This window comes from Rhinolophus sinicus, linkage group LG05 (genome assembly GCF_036562045.2).
Source record: "Rhinolophus sinicus isolate RSC01 linkage group LG05, ASM3656204v1, whole genome shotgun sequence".
NCBI classification, from domain to species: Eukaryota; Metazoa; Chordata; class Mammalia; order Chiroptera; family Rhinolophidae; genus Rhinolophus; species Rhinolophus sinicus.
This window is the reverse complement of record NC_133755.1, coordinates 138,448,008-138,470,441: the sequence shown is the minus strand read 5'-3', so window position 1 is coordinate 138,470,441 and position 22,434 is coordinate 138,448,008. Positions and strand designations below refer to the sequence as shown.

General features: G+C 37.6%; 1 protein-coding gene across 5 annotated transcripts in view; it reads right to left on the bottom strand.

The window, feature by feature from the left end:
- ARMC2 (armadillo repeat containing 2) overlaps positions 1–22,434 on the bottom strand; it is a 122,121-nt gene that overhangs the window by 37,499 nt on the left and 62,188 nt on the right. For all 5 annotated transcript variants that reach the window (XR_012496711.1, XM_019735069.2, XM_074333376.1 and 2 more), the window contains 3 exons: positions 20,978–21,201; positions 6,840–6,985; positions 756–855 (listed from right to left, as the gene is read on the bottom strand). Coding sequence is in view for 4 of the 5 variants with exons in the window: in XM_019735069.2 (XP_019590628.2) it covers positions 756–855; positions 6,840–6,985; positions 20,978–21,201 (470 nt within the window). In the remaining variant the exon portion in view is untranslated. The remainder of the gene's footprint in view (positions 1–755; positions 856–6,839; positions 6,986–20,977; positions 21,202–22,434) is intronic.

The window sequence follows — 22,434 nt, the reverse complement described above, 5'->3', positions numbered from 1 at the left end:
TGTATAAAATGTCTCCCCTAAAGAGTTGATGTCACTTTAATCATTTGTAAAGGTGAATAAAAGTAGAGTGCATTTAATGATTATTCAAAAATTTATATTAATAATAAAAATTTATATTTGTAGTAAATAATATAGTTTTATCAAAAGGAAATCATTTGTGAGTTCTTCCTTTTTTAAAACAACTATACACATTTTTGCTCAATCCATTAAAACCAAATTATTTCCTTTAAACACTTACCTAGAAATTTCATCTTCTAAACAAGGTCGAAGAATTTCAGTGCTAGAAGAATCTTTAGAGTATACCAGTGTTGGAGTATCCCAAATTTTGGTTGGCATCAGAAGTCACTGTGGTTTTTGTTGAAATGCAGACGGACAAGCCCTTCCCCACCCACCTGACTCAGTCGGGTTGGGGTGGGGTCTGGAAATAACCAGTATGCCCCCCCTACCCCAAGATGACTCTCATGTAGGGGTCTATAGATCATTAGGAAGAACAACACTGTGGTAACCCACCCACCCCCTCTCTAAAGCAGGAATCATGCTATCACATCAACATCCTATTGAGGTCTTTTCTGCCTCAAACCATTCCCTCCCCAACTCCTGCAGGTAATTCTCTGCCTCTTGGGGCAGCTCATTACACATCTAATGGAAGATTCTAATGGAAACCTTTACATTTAAAACATAAATCATCCCACATGGGCTTACATGAATATACCGATGCAAAGACACATGAAAATTTTAATTCATGAACAACTGACCTGCTTCTTCTGGTATTTGTTTATCAGATTCAAAAATAAGGCATAACATCTGGAATAGCTGGCCAAGGCAACACAGCAGTCATGGTAAGAAGTAAGTTTGCTGCAGAAATGCCAAATGAGAAAATAAAAATAAACTTTTTTTTAAAAAATGAAATTCAAGTACACATAGTGTTACTTTAAATGCAGACCTTTAAAACATTGCCCAATGCATAAAAAAGGAATCTAAAAATACTCCACACACCAGTCCAGAGAAGGTTCATGGAGGCTTGCTGTCTGCTCTAGGCTCTGGGGTCATGGAGCAGGGAAATAAAAAAAAGTTCTTTGAAAAATAGAAATCTGAAGCCTCTGACACATATATGGTGTAAATTTACAGAACGCATGTGGTTCAGAAAATGGAAGCCAAGACATTTACACAAAATCTGGTTGAATACCAACCAGTAAATCCTCTAGGACCCCATCAGTAGCAAATTAAATATACTAGGCTGGTAGTGATATATGAATATCAGGAAAAATAGATCTTAAGGCGAAAAGCCTTGAAAATAGCTTCAAAATTTCTTTAAAAAGGAAGCATGCACACAAACAAATAAAACCCACAAGGCAATATTAACAAACTTACATCAAATTGGTAGATGTTCATAAATCTCTCATTAATTGATAGATTAATAGGTAAAACATGATTAATATTTTAAAAAGTTGACCATGTAACAGGCCATTAACAAATCTCAGTAAATTTTCAAAGAATATCTCACAGATCACATTCTCTGGTCAACGTATAATTAAATTAGAAATCAACTTTTAAACTAATTAACAAACATACTTTTGGAAATTTAAAAACATAACTTGTGGGTCAAAGAAACATAAAAAAAAATACTTAAATATACTACAAATACTAAAAAACACTACAAATCAAAATTTGTGGGGTGTAGCTAAAGCAGTATTTAGAAGACAGTTATAGCCTTAAGAAGACTGAAAAGAAAGTAATTGAGTTTCTAACTAAAACAGTTAGAAGAAAAATATAATATGCCCAAGGATAGTAGATGAAAGGGATTAATAAGGGTAAGAACGGAGGGAACAAAATAGAAAACAAACATACAATAGTGTGGATCAATGAATCAGTTGGTTCTTTGCAAAACTGGTAAAAAAAAAATTGGCAAACCTTTGGCAAGACTGATCAAGAAAAAAAGAGAAACATAAATAATCAAAATTAGGAATGAAAATCAGTATCAACAATGAAGAGGCAATGTCACGGTGGTTAAATGTAAGAACTTGAGAGCCAGACTGGCTGGTTTGAGTTGCAGCTCTATGACTTAGTAGCTTTGTGACCTGGGAAAACTATTGAACCTCTCTGCCTCAATTTCCTCATATGTAAAATGAAGATAATAATAGTGCTTACTTTTCAAAGTTGTTATAAGGAGTAAATAAATTAGTATTTGGAAAATACTTAGACTATTGCCTGGCACACAGTAGGCACTACATTAGTATTTGTTAAATAAGAAAATAAGTAAAAGGGGACATAATTGGAGATACAACAGAGATTAAAAGGATAATAAGAGAATATTTGGAACCACTTTATATTGTTTGAAAACTTAGATAAAATGGGCAAATTCATAAAAAAATATAACTTTTGAAACTGACACAAATGGAAACAGGAAATGTGATTAGATATTTAACCATTAAAGAAAGTGAATCAGTAGTCAACAATATTCACACACACACACACACACACACACACACACACACACTCAGGATAAATAGCTTTTCAAGCAAATTCCACAAATTTTTCAAGAAAAACATGTTTCATTTTCACAAGTTCTAGAAAAAAGTCGGAATACTTTCCAAACTCATTTTATGAGGCGGGTATAAACTTGACACTAAAACCAGACAAGGCCAATTTGACAAAGGAAAAGTACAGATCAATCTCATTCATAACCATAGATAAAAAAATCTTAAAATATTAGTTAACCAAACCTAGCAAAATGTAGTGGTTTAACGTGAGAAAATCTATTCATGTAATCCACTACATTAATAAATTAAAAAATAAAATCCATATAATCAAAATAGATTCAGGACAAGCATTTGAGAACATTTAACATCCATCAACACAGAAAATTCTTCCTTAATCTTCTAAAGGTATCTAAAAAAAACCCTACAACAAATATTATTTTCAACTGATAAACCACAAAAATATTTCCTTTAAAGCTGGGATAAAGGAAGCAGGCCCAGCACCCTCACAACTTTGTATTGGACATCCTAAGCAATGCGGTAAGAAAGAGGTGGAGACAAAGATGAACAGTTGTAATAATTAGGAAAAAATTCTTCTTATTTTCAGACAACTCACATAGAAATTCCAAGAGAATCTGCAGATAAACGCTTAGATCTAATATTAATCAAAGTCCCTGAATACAAGATTAATAAGCAAACATCAATACTATTCATACACTCCAGCAACAACCTATAAGAAAATGATTTTTTTTAAAAAAACTACATTCATAATTACAGTAAAAGCCATGAAGAAATAAACATAACAAAAGACATGCAAAATTTTTTGGAGAAAATTATAAAATGTTATTGAAAGATATAAAAAAAGATATCATACATGCTTATGGATGAAAGACTCAATATCATAAAGATGTCAGTTACTCTACATACTCAGCACAGGCCCATGAAAATCCCCAAAGATCCTATCATAGACCTTAACTGATTCTCCAATTTGTAAGGAAGAGAAAAGAAGAATTTGGATCTTTTTTTTTCTTCTAAATTTTTCAATTACAACTGACATTCAATATTATTTTATGTTAGTTTCACATGTACAGCATAGCAGTTAGACATTTATGTAATTTACAAAGTGATCCCCCTGATAAGTCTAGTATCCACCTGGCACCATATATACTTATTACAATATTATTGTTTATATTCCCTATGCTGTATTTTATATCCCTGTGACTATAACTACCAATTTGCAATTCTTAATCCCTTTGCATTTTTCACCCAGCCCCCCCAACATTCCTTCCATCTGGCAAACCATCAGTTTGTTCTCTCTATCTATGAGTCTGTTTCCGTTTTGTTTGTTCATTTGTTTTGTTTTTCAGATTCCACATACAAGTGAAACCATATAGTATTTGTCTTTCTCTGTCTCACTTATTTCACTTAACATAAGACCCTCTACATACATCCATGTTGTCACAAATGGTAAGATTTCATTCTTTTTTATGGCTGAGTAATATTCCATTGTGTATATGTACCACATATTCTTTATCTAATCATCTATCAATGGAAACTTAAATTGCTCCCATATCTTGGCTATTGTAAATAGCACTGCAGTGAAAAAGGGGTGCATATATCTTTTTAAATTAGTATTTTGGATTTCTTTGGATAAATACCCAGAAGTCGAATTGCTGGGTGATAAGGTAATTCTATTTTTACTTTTTTTGAGGAACCTCCACTGTGGCTGCACCAATGTGCAATCCCACCAACAATACACGAGGGTTGCTTTTTCTCCACATCCTCGCCAACACTTGTTTGTTGATTTATTGATGACCATCATTCTGACAGGTGTGAGGTGATATCTTATTGTGGTTTTAATTTGCATTTCTCTGATGATTAGTGACATTCAGCATCTTTTCATATGTCTATTGTCCATCTGTATGTCTTCTTTGGCGAAATGTCATTCAGGTTCTCTGCCCATTTGTTAATTGGTTTGGTTTTTTTGGTGTTGAGTGTATGAGTTCTTCATAAATTTTGGATATTCATCCCTTATCAGATGTATCATTAGCATATATCAGATACCGTCTCCCATTCAGTTGGATGTCTTTTCGTTTTGTTGATGGTTTCCTTTGCTGTGCAAAATCTTTTTAGTTGGATATAGTTCCATTTGCTTATTTTTTATTTTGTTTCCCTTGCCCACAGAGAATATCAGAAAAAGAATTACTAAAAATGATGTCAAAGAGTTTACTGCCTATGTTTTCTTCTAGGAGTTTTATGATTTCAGGCCTTACATTTAAGCCTTTAATCAATTTTGAGTTTATTCTTGTATACTTGTATGGTGTGAAAAGGTTGTCTAGTTTCATTTCTTTGCACGTATCTATCTAGTTTTCCCAATACTGAACAGACTCTCTTTACCCCATTGTATATTCTTGCTTCCTTTGTCATAGATAAATTGACCCTACAGGTGTGGGCTTATTTCTGGGCTCTCTATTCTGTTCCATTGATCTGTGTTTCTGTTTTTATGCCAGTAACATGCTGTTCTGATTACTACAGCTTTGTAGTATAGTTTGCTAGCTGGTAGCGTGATACCTCCAACTTCATTCTTCTTTCTCAAGATTGCTTTGGCTATTCGGAGTCTTTTGTGGTTCCATATAAATTTTAGGATTATTTGTTTTAGTTCTGTGAAAAATGTTGGTATTTTGATAGGGATTGCATTGCATCTGTAGAGTACTCTGGGTAGTTTGGACATTTTAATGATGTTAATTCTTCCTACCCATGAGCACAGTATATGCTTCCATTTACTTGTATCTTCTTCAGTTTCTTTCTTCAATGTCTTATAATTTTCTGAGTACAGGTCTTTTACTTCCTTGTTTAAATTTATTCCTAGGTATTTTCTGATGCAATTGTTAATGGGATTGTTTTCTTAATTTCTCTTTCTGATAGTTCATTATTTTTGTATAAAAATGCAACTTATTTCTGAATATTAGTTTTGTATCCTACTACTTTACTGAATTAATTTATCAGTTCTAATAGTTTTTTGGTGTAATCTTAGGGTTCTCTCTATATAGTATCATGTCATCTGCAAATAATGACAGGTTTACTTCTTCCTTTCCAATTTTGATGCCTTTTATTTCTTTTTCTTGTCTGATTGCTGTGGCTAGGACTTCCAATACTATGTTGAACAAAAGTGGTGAAAGTGGGCATCCTTGTCCTGGTCCTGATTTTCAGAAAAATGCTTTTAGCTTTTCACCATTGAATATGATTTAGCTGTGGAAGAATTTGGATCTTAAAGGAGAAAAGAAGTAATGGATTCATCTTATTTTATAGCGAGACAAATTAAATCTATAATAGTAAAAACAGTGTGGTACTGGTCTGAAGATAGACCAAAGGAATGCCCAGAAACAGACCTACAAGTGTATGGAAACTTCTGTTTGATTGAGCAGGCATTTAAAATCAGTGAAAAATAGATGATGTGGTCACTAAAAGGTGCTGGGACAAATGACTATCCCCACGGGGGGGAAAAATTAAATTGGATCCCTACATACCAACATACACAAAAATAAACTCTGTGTGATTTTATAGTACTTCAAAATAGGAGTCATTAAGTACCCAGAACAAAGCTTAGGAAAGTGTGGTTTGAAGTCACATTCTCAAACTGGGGTCAATTACCAATTCAGTCTTCAGGAAATTTTCTATTTCTTTAAATAATTACTTATTATAGTTCAAGAAAGGCCCAGGTCTCTTGAGAAGGATCAGTACATAAAAACACTTGCAAAGAGCAATGAGGGAGGAAATACAAATGCATAATTTAAAGGCTGTTGTGAAATTTAATGGAATCTTGCTTTGAGGCAACCTTAATTCAGATGACCGTCACTTCTGCAGTAAAGTAAGCTCATAAACATGACGAGTCAACGTATGAGCCAGAGTCCAAATAACTGAAATAAAATAACCTTCTATTACAAATGATCAGATCAGACGTTTTAAGCAATGGTCCCCTCTTTGAGTTAAAATCCTTAAGTATTGTTTCCAAGTGGATCAGAAAGTCTTCCACGTTTTGTTAGATAGTTCTTTACCTCTAATAAGCGAACAGAAATTTTTGTTTGTTTTGTAAAAATACTAGGATAACTCACAACTCACCAAAGAACTAAACTGACTTACACTCGATGAGTTCAGAATCACATTATAAATACATAGGAAATGGAGTCATTAGTTTAAAGCATTCATTTTAAACTTGGGCTACTAGATTTCCCTTTGCTGCCAGGGGAAGAAGGAAAAATCGGCTTCCGTGCCTGCCACACACGCCAATATTAAACATCACCTGAACTGAAATGTAAGCGTTGGCATCTCTGTAAGGGCTGCCTTGTTTCCTCATCCACCTACCTGAACATTCTGGCAATGTTGGTGCAGACATCAGCGTCACCCAAGTACTGTCCCATCACTGTGCAGAGCTGGGGGAGGGCACTGACGCTCAGCAACTTTCTTCTTGCTAGTGGTGAATCAACCAAGTTTCTCAACGTAGCAGTAACCTGGGAAAAAAAGCAAAAACATGTTTGTTTCGTTTTTTTTTAACTGGAAAATTAGCCAAAGTAATCAGCACAGCACAACTGATCCCATAAATGTCATTACATTGGTTGCTAAACCACGCCTCTGTTGTGTATCTCCCACCAGAGAACATGGGCCGTGGCACAAGTAGCATGAAAGGCAAATCAAGAATTGAATACAAAGAAAATCTACTTTGGTAACGAATGGAATATTCATGTTTGTAGCAATTAGTACACCAAACCCCCAGGGTTCTAGAAATCATCATCTGGGTTTGTCGTAAGATCTTCAATTGACCCAGAGACATGCCACATCAGTTCCACAGATTTGAAACTTCTCACTCCATATTCTTATATGTAGCATCAAATAATGCTGTGGCCAAAGAATATTTAAGACCGTTAGTTTCATTCTCTTCTAAGAGGCAAGTATTGGTTTCTTGCAAATTAGTCTTATTTTGTAAAAACTGTTGGGGAAAGCTATTTATATCAGGCTTTGTCTGAAAGTGGAGAAGAGACCGAATTAATAAATCCATAAAATGAATGTTGCTGTTATCTAATAATTTTAATAAGCAGTGTGACCGTTCCTCATGGGATGGTACAGGCAGGTGACTGGTTAAAACAGTCAGCTCAGGAGTTGGACGGCCTGGTCAGGCTGCAGCTCCACCCCTCACTAGGTTGGGTTAGTTAGTTAACCTCCCAGAGCACATTTTTCTCATCGGTAAAGTGGGGATGGTGACAAGTGCCCTGGAGTTGTAAGGATCCAATGACATAAGATGGTGAATGGCATTGCCAGTGCCAATTACCTAACAACAGCTCAGAAATCCTGGGTCCTTTCTTCACCTTTGTTGTGGTACATCACATCCAAAGTGTAGAAGAGAGATCACTGGACTTATAGTCAAATGATGGAGATTCAAGTCCTAAATCTCTTCCTAGTTATATGATGGAGGCACTCACTCTTTCTTCAACTTCCCTATTTCCTCAACTGTGAAAAGGGGGGTTACAATTCCTGCTTACCTCTCAAGGTGTGTGTGTATCAAGCAGAAAACATGTAACAATGCTTCTGTACATTGTGAAGCATTATATCTATATAAAGCATCACTACAGTCATAGTCAATAAACTTTAAATAATTATTAAGATGACATGTACCTTTGATTAGTTTTCCTTTGTAATGACAGCAACAAAAAGATTTTGTTAGAATATAACTGACAACCTTGAAAGCAAAGAAAATATACATAATGCTTCAAATAAATGTGTACAAGTCTTTTGCAGTCAATTCAATTATATAGCAAGTCAGTAAATGCTTCCCTGAAAGCTTCAGTATCCAAAACACTGGAGGGGAAACAAACTACGAGAGCATTTCACTTACCTACGGGTCTACAATGTTGTCTCCTAAGTTAAGGAATGAGTCTTCTGTGAAGGCTAATAAACTATGGTAGGCAACACAGGCCATTACCACCATACAATGGAACATTCTCATCATCTGACCCTGGCTCCACCTGTTCCCCTCCGTCAGCGACAGCCCAGGCACTCCAGCAAGCACTGCTGGTCTATGTCAATCCGTGAAATGACTCACAAGCTTTCCTACTCCAACACCAAGGAGCTCAGGTGAATGCTGACCTGAACCCAGGCAGGTGGAGACAGTGGGAGGCTGTGGAACACCCATTCTAACCACTGCACACAGGAACAATTCCTGTCCCTGGCCCCCGAGGTGTCACCGATTGCCAGCTTCATCTACAGTCCTCTTGCTCCCCACATCTAACCTCTGGCAGGGCACACTGTCAGCAAGGGACAGTTGTTTCCTTAGAAGCTTTTATTTTCCTGTTTCCATTTTTTTCTCCCTTTCAATTCTTTTCCTCACCACATAAGAAAAGGTTAAGACAGCTCATTTTGCCCCCAAAGTGCAATTTTTACAAATGGCCCGACTCAAGAGCAGAAGCACACATTTATTATGTGACACATCATCAGATTTTAAATCCCTGTGTGCATTTATTGCGATATCACATTGTGTGGAGTGCACATCGTTGAGACAGATATGATACCTTGAATATTTCCACATTTGTCAGTTGTGACGCTGACAGAATATGTGAAACATACCGCACACTTGATAAGTACACAGTAATACCTCAATGCATGACACCACCATTAACCCAGTTGCTCGGAGACATCCCAGAATCCTGCCTTTCTGCCTTTTTGTCACCTTAAGCTCTGCTGGCTTTTTGTCCGTTGCTCTTAGGATAAGATTCCATTTCTTGACTGTGATCTACAAGGTCCTGTAGGATCTAACTCTTATCAACTCCTCAAACTTCCTCACATACTATATGCAAACTATTTATTAGGTTATATAATGTCTTATTGTCTGTCTACTCCTCTATACTAGCAGCTTCCGTGAGGACATATGTCGTGTCTGTCTTTTCACCATTGTGCTCCCACACCCAAATCCAGTCCCTGGCACACAGTGGGTCCTCAATCAATATTCGTGGATGCAATGAATGGATAGATGAATACCTACAAAGGAAAGACTGGGTGTAAATAAAAAGATTAGGGTATCAGAAAACCATCAATTAATATTTCTGAGGCAATGGATTTTAAGATGATTTTAAAGAAGAGGAATAAAAAATAATGGATGAAAGAAAAACAGACTTCCTGGAGGGACACTGGTCCTCTGTGGATTCTATATCTATCTCATTCATGACAGCAGCTTCTTTCTTGGCTCCTAACTCCCCCGACCCCCTTTCCTTTTCACACCTGACTGGTCACCCCACCTACTTCTTCTTTCCATCACTCAGTTGCTGGTTCAGTTTAAGCCTGCCTCATCTCTTTCCCAAACTCTACCGTCCACTGATGGGGCTTCTTCCCCAGTTTCTCCATCTGGCTCATCTCCCCACCGTGGCTCCCTGCTGCCAGAAGGAGCAACTCAAGATCCAATCTTCCCTGTCCAAAGACCTTCTCTGACTTCCGGTGGCCTAGAGGGCAAAATCCACATCTTAAAGGCTCTTCTCTCTCTAAAGTACACTTCACCCCTCCACCCCCACCTCCGCCTCCTCCTTCTCCGCAGCACACCTACCACCTTTCGGACTCTGCACCACATACAGTGTCCTCATCCTGAGACAACTCCAAGCCTTTGAATAGACCATCGCGTCTGCCCAGAATGTCTTCCGCCATCACACTCCTGCACCCCTTTTCCAACCTGGCCACCTCCTACTCATGTTTTGGACCAAGCTCAGGCTCACTTCTCCTCAGTGAAGACATTTCAGCAGCTCATCATTTCATCTCCCAGGTTAACAAACCATGCTGTTCATGCCTGTACCGCACCCATCACAGAATCATAACTACTTGTTTCATGCACCTTTTCTCCCACGGTGCGCTCCTCTAGGGTACAAACCGTTTCTTGTTCCTCTTTCTACTCAGAGGACAATAAATATGCCCATAAAAAACTGGCTGGATGAAACACAGAAGGAGAAGGGGGAATGAGGAGGGGAGGAGGGGAAAGGCAGAAAAGAGAGGAAGGGGGATGAAGGGACAAAGGAGACGGAAAGGCAGGCTTTTCCCCTATAAGAAGCCTCTGGCAAGAAAGTGCCTGGATTAGCAAAGCCTGATGGCAAACCAGAGTTTAAACCCCCAACGAAGAAGGATCAGGAGGAGGTCACCAGCAGATGCAGCAATGAAGGCCCCCCATTTGGAGATGCTGGCTGTGAACCACCAATCTCACTGCGGGGGTGGGATAGAGCCGAATGCTGAGCACAGACAAGTACCTTTTTCTGGGGAAAAACATGTTAAAAAAAATTGATGCGAGGACAGTCTGGCTAAATGCTGTGGTAACAGTAAAGGCGAATTCCAAGTCAGCCCACTTAACTCTCAACCTTGTTCCAACTTTGAACGGAGATATATTTGTGGAAATCATTAATGAGTCCTGTGCTCTGTAGCAATCTTTGTTCTCCAGCCCCTAGGAAAGCCCACCCACTGGGCCTGCCCCCAAAGCAGGAGTTGACCAAAGTCCAAGTTTTATGCTTGGAGAAATGTATCCGTGTCTTTCTTAACTCTCTACTCTAATTTACAGTGTTCCTAACTCTACTTAGCTATACACTTTTCTATATGATTGTATATACTCTTTTAAGCCATCTCAAATACTTTATGACAAAAAAAAAAAAAAAAAAAGGAAGTAAAAGTTAGATGCAGACATAGTTGCCTGGTTAGTTTCTCAAGAACTTACTGGAACAATTCCCAACCTCTTAACTGCCATCTCACCAAGAAATAGCAAACTGAAAAACATGAATTTCAATTCTTATTCTTCCCATCTCCTAATGTACAACCCCTTGGGACAGATATACTGAGTCAGAAGGCAACTAGTGGGAAGAAGAAAAAGGAGAAGAATGTGGAATTAATAATCCACAAAGGGGATTAATCAAATTTTAAGTGTCCTTCTTTAGTAGCAGCTATGAGATGATGCCTGGGACAAAAGGGGACCTACATTTTTGGTATATATCAAGGAAGAAATGTTCCAGTGTGATTTTGGTTACTAATCTACTGCTGAAAACTGACTGAGCTACCCCCTACAACTTTATGGTGCTCGTTTTTTCTGAGGCAGCTATTTTTCTCTGTATTTCCCCAGATTCCTTGATCATGAGAGATACTGTCCCCCCTCTCCCCACCCCCGTCAGAATGTCCAGGTAAAATACCTGGTGAGTTTGGCAAAGCTGTTCTGTCTCACACTGAATTAGTTGGGCCTCAAAGTTCTTACCGTGCAGTCAACACCGAGAGATCCATTTTAAAGGGGAAAATTGTATTAAGAAGTGATTAGGTCCTTTATAAAGGTTCAAGCAGCATTTTAGTGCAGCAAAATTAGAAGTCAAAAGATTTAGCATCTATTTTGTCAAATCAGTTATAGGTACTTAATTATCAATTTCAAATTACGTTTCGACTATCAATTGAAAACCCTTAGTAAACACTACACATCTTTGTCTTAAAATACGAGGCCCTCCTGATTTAGATCACCGGACTTATGAATGACAACCTGGGACCAGCAGCTGTGAGGCCATTCCCAGCACTGGGGTGGGCGCAAGTGGGGAGGGCTGACTGGTCCCCAGTGGATGAGCCTCTCTCTTCCCTTCTACTGCATCTCCATCAGTGTCCTCAGTCCCCAGGGAACTCACCAGATTCTGCCTTGGAGAGATTTCAGCCATCAGAGCGGCCCCAGATCAGAGGAGCTTGTAGCTCACTGCCCACCTCAGAGCTCCTGTGCAGGAGCATCAGGCGTTCAACAGGATTCTGGGCCAGGCTGGGTGCTTCACCATCAAGCATGACATTGTTCCTTGGAGAAACATTTTCCCAATTTCAAAAACCATTTTTCAAAGAAACCTTTGGAACATAAGGTCGTTGGAAACTGAACCGTTAATAGTTTGGAAACTTATTATGTTTCTTCTACCAAAATTAGCATCAAGATTCAGTTTTGTTTATTTTTATACATTGAAAACTACCGTGAAAAGGATTTGAGCAGCGACTTTATGGCTTGTAAAGCTACCTCATGAGCTTGATCTCATTTGCTCCCTAAATCAACTCCAGGAGGCAGATGGGAAAAGTATTATGAGCCCCACTTTTCAGATGAGGAAACTGAAACCCAGAAAATTCACTGGCAACAGGTGGGTGGGTGTCCTGGGCTCTGACTCCTTGTCTGTTGTTTCCACCACTCCACTTGGTTGTCTCTGAAAGCATTTTATTCCTCAATCATCTGGAATATCTATAACCAAAATCCCTCAAGCTTTATCTCAACTTAACTGCCAACTGCAAAATGGTTCACTTCCCGCTGATGATGTGAAAGAAAACAGCCGCCAGAGACCGCAAACAATGTCAAATGATTTAAAACCAAAGCCACACCATTTTCCAAACTCAGCAAAACCATCTCCCTCTATTAATAAAAGCACATTCATTTTTTTTGGATTTGTGCCCAATTGAGACCACATATATGCCAAAACCAGAGTCTATGTGGTAACCCGAGAAGTTTCATATTGCTTCATATATGGTTAGTACAGTTCTGGCTGAGACAAAAGAGAGCAGTGATAAGATGCCACTATATACATGAAACCACTGGTACCAAAAATTCCTAAGCATTTTATTGGTGTTAAGAAACATGCACATGAAAGTAATATTAATTCATAATCCTCGGTAACACTTGGTGCCTGGCTTTGGAGCCTGTTTGGCACATTCCTTCCTTGGGTGTCCTGCTTCTGTCCTCCTCAAACCTTCAACGCCCTACTTTGAGACTCTATTTAACATCTGCCTATGTTTATTATTGTTTCTCCATTTACTGTCTCTTTATCAGTTACCTTGGTAAAATAAGTAGGTAACTGATTCGTCTAGTTGTGGCTATTATACATATCAGTATAGTTGAAATTTTGCAAGTCATATAACTATATAGATTGCCAATGTAGTAAAATAAGAAAACCAGTCTGAAAAGGTAATGCAACTACCAAGAAATAACACCAGTTTTCACAATTACCTGTTATAGTGACATTTCTTTATTATCACTAATACATCTACAATGGAGAGATGAAGCTGAGCAGATATGACAGCAACTGAAAAGCAAATGGCTCCCCCCAGAAACAGTAGGTGTAGGAATACGGATTTCCCACTCTTGATGTTCCTTCCTTGTGAGGAGACATCCTTTAGCCACTCTCCACCCCTCACTGCCTGTTAGTGAGCACACAGTGTTCTCCTCTGCTCCTCCAGGGGCAGGCGCAGCCTGTGACTGGGTGGGCAAGTCTAACTCGGGGATTCAGAATTAGAAAGCATGTCTGCCTCAACTATTAGGTTGGTGCAAAAGTAATTGCAGTTTTTTTAACCTGTTAAACCGCAATTACTTTTGCACCAACCTAATATTAACTACAGCCTTTAACCATGATGATAACCTTCCCCCCATCCCCATCTGCCTTAGTTTTTCTCATTTCCAAGTTCAAAACCCCAGGCATTACACATTTGAGGGGGGGGGGCCTCTGAGTCTCCCCACATCTCCAGATATGCTGTCTCCGGAGAATGTGAGGTGAACATGAGTTGCCTGTGTGCAGCTCCAAGAAAGGGAAGAGTAGGCCCTTCCCTTTGGGTGGTTAGTTATACTACCCGGGATTCCTTTCTAGGAAGGAAACTTCGTAAGTAGAAAATCACTGTCACCTTCCCAAAAAATACATTGTTAAAAAATCAGGAAGCTGAATAACCAATACCAAACATTATGAGAAAAAAGTTTCATCAAATCTCAAAAACAATATGTTAATAAGCAAAATCAGCCAGACAGCACTGTAGTTAACTGTATTGTACCCTACCAATTTCCTGGTTTTAATAATGATTTAATAATCATTACATAATATGTCGCCACTGGGAGAAGCTGGGTGATGGGTACACTGGACCTCGCTGTACTATTTTTGCAACATCTTGTGAATCTATACTTAGTTCAAAATAAAATTTTTTAAAAAGGCAGACACAAAAAAGTACACCCTGTACATTCCATTTATATTAAATTCTAGAACAGGCAGAGCTTATCTGTGGTGAAAGAGATCAGAAAAATGGTTCCCTTTGGTGGTTGGAGAGTGGGAATGAACTGGGAAAAGGGAGGAAATTTCTGAGGTGACAGAAATATTCTAGATCTTAATAGAGGTGTGGGTTACATGGCTGTATGCTTTTGTCAAAACTCATCAAACACATAAGATCTGACCATTTCACTGTATTGTAATAAATTATAAACCTCAATTAAAGCAATTAGAAAACAAACGACGGAATCTGCTGCTTCCTATTCAAGCAAAATATTCAAAAGAGATGCTTTAAAAAATTTTTTCCCTGTTTAATCATCAAATCTCCAATAAAATAACCTGTAAGAATTTAATATAAGCATGAGAATATTTGTTCCCATTTTATAAGTACGTAGTTTATTTCTTCCAATAACCAGAGCAAGTTTCCATCAGGTGGAAGTGACTGCCATGGCTCTGATTTCATGATCTGAACAGGCAGGGTTCCCACAGGCAGGGGTAAGCCAGACAAAGAGAGTTAACGTGCTTTTCAGCTTAAGTATGCATACTCATAATAACTAGTTACCTAAAAAAATATAAATTTATTAATCTTTACATTTTAAAACTATTAAATATAACTAAAGCAAGATTTAAGGGACCCCAACCATTTTGGTTCAATCCTTAATTACTAATGTTACTGCTTTCGTCATTTAGTAATCCTAAATTACTGCTTAATTGAGTCCCCAGATTTCAAAGGCCTCTCTTAAGTCTCCCACATCCTTGAAGTAGAGAATCACTGGCTCTGCGATCTTGGGGTTCATTATGTACCTAGAATCCTGAATTGTCAATGTCATATCCCCCTTCCAATTTTAATTTCTCTTCAGCAGTCTTCTCCACATAGTAGCTTGTCAAGGTCAGAAAACCAAAACCGATCCAAGATCTGAAGTCCATCTCTAACTCTCATCTCAATTTCTTGTGATTAAATTTTTTTTCTCGTCAGAAGTAACTGCTCTTTTAAACTTAAAGTTTTGGTAATTCTGATCTTATTTTACTTAATAAATTTCTTCTGAGTGCCAACAATTTAAAAATACAGAGATAAAGAAATCATGTAAGAGTTAAAGGGAGTGTGAACCCCTTGCAACATGAGTTAAAGGGAGTGTGAACCCCTTGCGACATGACCCCATCCCACCTGCATACTCAACTGTTCCATGCAAAGCAGAATTCCTCTCCCTGTGTGCTCCCCACAGCATGTACCAAAGCTGACCAATCCTGGCTTTTCAAATCTCTACTCTCTTGTACAGTATCCTTTCTTCATTTTCTGCTCACTTCTTTCTTCCCTTCCCATTCCACAGATTTGGCCATTTTACAGACTGTGTCCCTAGCCCTCCTCTGTTTTCTTCCTAAACGCTCCCCTGGAGTTACCGCATTGTCTTTTTTGACTTCAACTATCACCTCCATGCTGAGGACCCTAAATCTGTGCGGGGTTTTGTTTGTTTGTTTGCTTGCTTTGGCTTTACTTTCTCTGCTCAGCATTAGTTCACATCTCAGTTGCCTACGAGACAGTCCTACTTGGCTATTCCACTGGCACATTACAGCTTTACATTAAGACTTTGCATAATTTCCTTCTCTCCTCTCACAAATCAATTCCTTGTATAACTCTCTAATTTCTAATAATAATATCACTTTTTAAAACATCCAGGCTCGAAATGTCTGAGTCATCTCTCTTTGTTTAATTCACTTTTTTTGTCCCCAAACTCACACCAGTGTGAAGGAATGGAACAGAGATTGACAAGGGGTAGGAGGACCTACCTTACTGAGAAATTTCCACTTAGAAAAAGGAAAAATAGGACATTGGAGATGTACGGAGCCAGGAGGGGGAAAGATTAAGATGAGAAGGACCCTCTGGTGAGAAGCCTGGAGGCGTAGAGGCCAGAAAAGTGAAACAGGTACAAGAGGAGGGACAGCAAACCATATTATCTGGGGTGCTGCAGGAGACTTTTAACTTCAAAAATGTTGTCTCTGAAGCAGGGAAAGAATGCATTTCTCTAAGGATTGAACTCAAAACCAAGTGGGTCAGGCTGCAAAGAGAAAAAGGTTGGAAATACAAAGGAATAAAAAATAGGAATGTTCAAGTGAATCTGGGTTTTAATAGTTACATTGTATACCTATAAATTACCCAACTGTAAAACTGAAAACCTTGAGATTTTTCTTCAATTACAGTAAAGCAGCTTTCTACATGATGTTGTCAAGACACAACAGGACAAATGAGGCACCAGAGGAATTTGACCTCGGTTGTGATTATGATATATATACAGAAGACTCTTCTCTACTCCCCCAGGAAGGAGGCAGGGTAGAGACCATACAGACTTTCTAATGGAGGGGCCTCCAGCAAATTTCCTCAGTTCCTGTGTTATGCCTTCTCATTGCTGGCCTTTGCAAGTCAGAGATGAACCCTCCCACCTCATGATAACCCATTCTAGATGATAACCCATTCTAGATCCACAGAAACAAATCCCTGTTTCCCTCTATGTCACCTCCTTGGGTCATGCAATTAACTACTGGCATTTAGGGAGTCTTGCCTTTTACCTGGCCTGTATTTCTCTTTTTCCAAGTTTCAGGGAGCTCTCCCCAAATTCTAGTATTCTGGAATTTAGTGAACATGCACAGTTTAACCTTCTTTACCCTTACGATTTTACACACATACTCACGTTTCCAGTTTGGCCAGACTGGGAGTATTAATAATTCTACTGGATACACAGTGGTGGCCTCTCAGTTCCTCTGAGCATCAACAATAATCCTCTCAACCTGCTCAAAATGCTATTAGGGATCTGACAGGCAGAATTGAATGCAGTGTTGAACATGTGGAAGGAGAATGGTTTTGTACAAAAATAAGACACCTGAGTACTGTTATCAGGACGAGAGTCACCAAAAAGTAGGCCCCCAAGGACAGCTTTCTCGTTCTTCATTCTCTTACTCAGCCTGGTAGAGAGCTGCCACTCTACACGTATGTAATCAGTGTCTCCTGATGGCAGCCATGCAGTGATAAACACATATGTATGTGTGTACATACATATAAGAAACAACACAAAAGAAAACCTTCAAAATCACAACACTTCAGTATTTTTTCCTCTAAGCAACATTTGCCCATATGCTGTGGAGGAGCATTTCTTCCACACATATTACTTGATCTCTTTTAGTTCCATTATAATCAGTCTAATATCTAATAACTGCAGCAATGCCTCCTAATTGGGGCTACTATGTGTGAGATCTTAACTCTCCAATCTGTCCATACCACTGACATCTTCCTCCCACCACTTTGCAGTTTTTTGGTCTTTATCACTTTAATATCTTGTACACATTCATCTTTCTGCCACGCTGATCTTGTCTCCTCCTTCCCATGCATTGACCTCCGATTGCTCTCTGTTGCTCCAAGTCCACACTCTGCAGCCTGGTATTCGAGACCCATGACTGTAGCCTCTGAATCTCACCTGTATGCCTCCCCCACAGAACCCCAGACAGATCCACACCTTCAGATCGCCAAGCACACATTGTCCCTTTCTGCCAGTTTCCCAAGTCTTACATAACCCTCAGGGGCCAGCTTCAGATGTTTTCCATTCATTCAATGGCCTCCAATGGGACCACTTTAGGGAACCAGTATGACTCTAGCACTGTGCCAGGTCTAGAATGTACAAAGTTTTATAACAGGAGGTCCCCAAAAAATGTGCAAAAGCTACTGAAGTTATCTGGGTTAGAAGTCATAAGGACAGGAAGTCCCGGCTGTCCAATGTCGAAAGGGGCATCTGACTAGTAACTCAGTTTGTACCAGAGGATGCTGAGGCGAGGGAAAAGGGAAAGAAAAGAGAAGCACAGGGAATACAGCGCAGTACTGACGGACATACCAGAGGTCCTAGTTCTTGTTTTGATACATTTTTCATCACAATAATGCTCAATGCTCCTTTATACCAACTGATTTTATTTGTATATTATTTATATACTATATAGTTATATATTTTATTATAAAAAATAAATACATATGTAAAATAAATTTATGTATTCAAATTTTTATGAAATTCAAACTTATAAATTATATATATACATATTTACATAAATGTATTATATATTAAAATATTTAATTTTACACAATTATAAATTATAAATAAAATATATAATTTATATATAATAGGTTGGAAAGAACTTTTTAAACCCAGACTATATACAGATATAAATCGTTCTGTCTATATAGATGTAGATATATAGTCTCTATATACATATATATACACACATATAGAGAGACAGTCTGGTTTAAATATATGTAAATATATGTAAATACAAATATCTATATTTATTCAATTATATCAATATAATTTATATTTTATAATTTTATTTTATAACTTATTTAATTCTATAAATAGATATGTTTATATATGTGTTATCTGGTTAAAAGAGTTCTTACCAACCCACATGTACATAACATGTATTTACATATTTATATCGGTTGGTAAGAACTCTTTTAAACCAGATAAGAATTCCAGAAGCCATTGCATAAAAACTGAAAGCAGAGTGAATATCTCAACAGGAGAATGGCTGGTTATTTGAGGTATAGCCTTATCACAGAATATTATGTTGCCATTAAAAAGAATAAAATAAGTCTATAGAATTGACTCAAGGGGTTTTTACTATTGTGAAATAAGAACAAAGAAGTACATAGAATATCTTATTTTTGAAAACTGAAGAGTGTATTAAAAGGCGCCGAGCACGTGAGTGTGAACAACGTTGGCTAACTGGGTGGACCACATGGAGAAACAAGGAGGGAAGAACGTGATGGAAAAAAACAGTGATTAAAAACCACAAGTTCCAGGGGGATCAAATATATGGTGATGGAAGGAGAACTGACTTTGGGTGATGAACACACAATGGGATTTATAGATGATGTAATACAGAATTGTACACCTGAAAACTATGTAATTTTACTAACAATTGTCACCCCAATAAATTTAAAAAACAAAAACAAACCACAGGTTCCATGATAAAAAGCAAGATTTATATAAAATTATACATACATGTAAGCATATACAGAGAGTGCCAAAAAAATGTATACACATTTTAAGAAAGGAAAAAATTGTATTAAAATTGTAATACTCAATCTATACCAATAACATGAAGCTAGCATTCATTTGATTAAAGCCATCTTTTGAGCAAACGTCATACTACACATTGCTCCCATAATTCAACTCAACTCAAAAAGTAATACATAGATAATATCTCTTAAAATATGTATACCTTTTTTGGCACCCCCGGTATGTGCATAAAATGCATGGAAGAATGGTTACTAAAATGTTGGCGGTATGTTAACTCAGAGTGAAAATAAAAGTTGTCTTATTTTTACACTCTTCCTTATACTTTTTTTTGCATTTTAAGAAAAAAATAGTTATGTATATAACCAAAATAACTATTCATTGAAGGAAATTTTGGAGTTACTCAATAACACTGGCAGCATAAAATGGCTTGTCTTCCTAGCCAAAGGACGGCACATCCAGTAGAATTTTGAATCATTCATGACTAAAAGAGGTTTTCACAATCTTTTTCAAAATGGAGACAGATCACAAAGTCCAAAATTAATAATCATCATAAACACTCTAAGCATCTTTAAACCAGGGTCTAAATCTAATTTTGAACACATTTTCCCAAAGGCTTCAAGTACTCCGAGTGCTTAATCTATCCTCATTAACTGACAAGCACATTTCAAATCTCATGAATTATTACATCAAAGATGCTATTATCTGATATGTAAATGCTATTAACGAGTAAAAGCTCATCTAAAAAAGAATGAGAGCTGAAGCAGCTCCAATGAAAACAATTTAACTATGAAATTTAATCTGCCACAAAAGAAGTAATAAAACTCTTAACACATAACAAAATTTTTCTTCCTGCCCTTGTCATATTAAATGTTTTGTTACCTTCATTCCTGTAGTCTCAGGTTTGCATGTCACCTACACACCCCCTCAACAACTGTCAACTCAGTATCATTAACTTTCTGTTTCTTATTGTAGATACAAGATTCATGATGTTAACTACGCATCGTCACGAACAATCTCCAGGTGAGGCCTCTCTTTAAAACTAAAAGTTAAAACTCTGCCTGTTAAAATTCTGATTATAACATGCAGTTGTTTTGCAGAGAGGTGCTGCTTTTTCATTTTTCCAGGCCTGCTTTCTGTGCAGAGTAGTGGAAATGGATATCTGCAAGCTGTGTGGACAGCTGCTCCATGAAAAATCCATGGAATAGCTTTTCTAGGGGAAATGGGCACACAAAGGGTGGGAGGTGGGGCAGTGATACCTACCTTTGATCCCCAAGGCCAGGCACCCCGACCTGGCGACCTGGCTACACATAACAGCCACCTGTGACCTGTGACACCCACCTGGCAGGTAACTGGTACTAGGTAACATGAAAACTAATTTTACATACCTAACCTCTTCAAGTAAAATACTTACTTGGACTAACAAGTGGCCTGAATTAGGGAAACATGTACCACATTTCTTGGTGTTCTCATTTATTTGCTTTATCAAATTCATCAATATTTCCACAGTATCTTTGCTGATCATTTCATTAAGAAATCCTGGATTCCCAGAAAGGAATTTGATAGCCCCCATACAGTATAAAAAAGCTTCGGTGTTAGTTTGCAGGTTTTCACTTCTTAGGACCTCCAATAATGATTCTGTCAAAAAGATGGATTATTACAAATGTATAACAGTTGGAAAGATATATTAAAGTGCTTGTATGTGAACATCAAATTTAATTTGTAAAATGTTACTCAGAACCTATAGTTGAATGCTTGTTAAGGGTTACTCATACGGTATGAAGAGGAAAGCTTACTTGTAGCAAATAAGACAAATCTCCATAATAGTAATGACAGCAAAAGGATGGGATTATAGCGTATGAATAAGAAAGTGTTCTTTACATGCCATTCTCTGCTTCTTACTAACATTTATCAACCTTTATTTTTGGTTACAAACATTTTGAGTTATTACAGAATAACTAATAAGTAAAGCAATGTAAGGGTTACATTTCAACAAATCTTTAAGAATATACTGGCTGCTGTATAAATGGGAAATTAATTAAGATGGGAACTTGAAAAAAATCTCAATCACCATATAAGGGGATACTTCAATTATAACATCCACCCCTTCCCAACAAAACTTAAGATCATCCATTCATATAGCATACGAGCTACTAGGCTTTAGGAGTAATCCAAGCAACGCTGATAAGGTTAATCATGTCTATCTCACATTTAATTTTATTAATATCAGTGTGATCATTTGTCAGAATCTTTCTTTGTCTTTAGACTACAATTCTCAGTGAGCTGATTCAGTGTTTGACATTTCCTTCAGTGCCGGGTTTGTCCCTGACTGCTGGCGTAAGTAACAAAGATGAGGAGGATCATTGTCCTATGTTGTAAAAAGAAGTCTCAACGTATTTTCCATGCTGCCTTGCATTAGATCAACAATACTAATTCATAAAAAAATTCTATTTAGGTAACTATTTAAGCATCTTATTACTTAAGAGTATATCAAGGATTAGGCATTATTAACTAGGTAGTTAGAATGTAATAAAATCGTTCTACCTACATATTTGAAACACATTTGAGACACTTTGATGTCAAATTTCTACAACAGTTACAGAAATCTTCCAAGTTTTAGTCATTCCTACTATATCAAAAGACAAAAAATTTCAATGATGTCAAATACTATTAAATATGTTTTTTTTCTAATACTAACTCCAAGACCAGGAAATGAATTTTTAAATAAGGAACACTTTATAAATTTACATAATGTTACTACAGGAAGGAGGAGGGGGGGAAGGAGGGGGAGAAGAAGGGGAGGGTGAGGAAGAGGAGGAGGAGGAGGAGAAGGAGGAGCTGGGGGAGGTGGAGACGGGGAGGAGGAGGAGG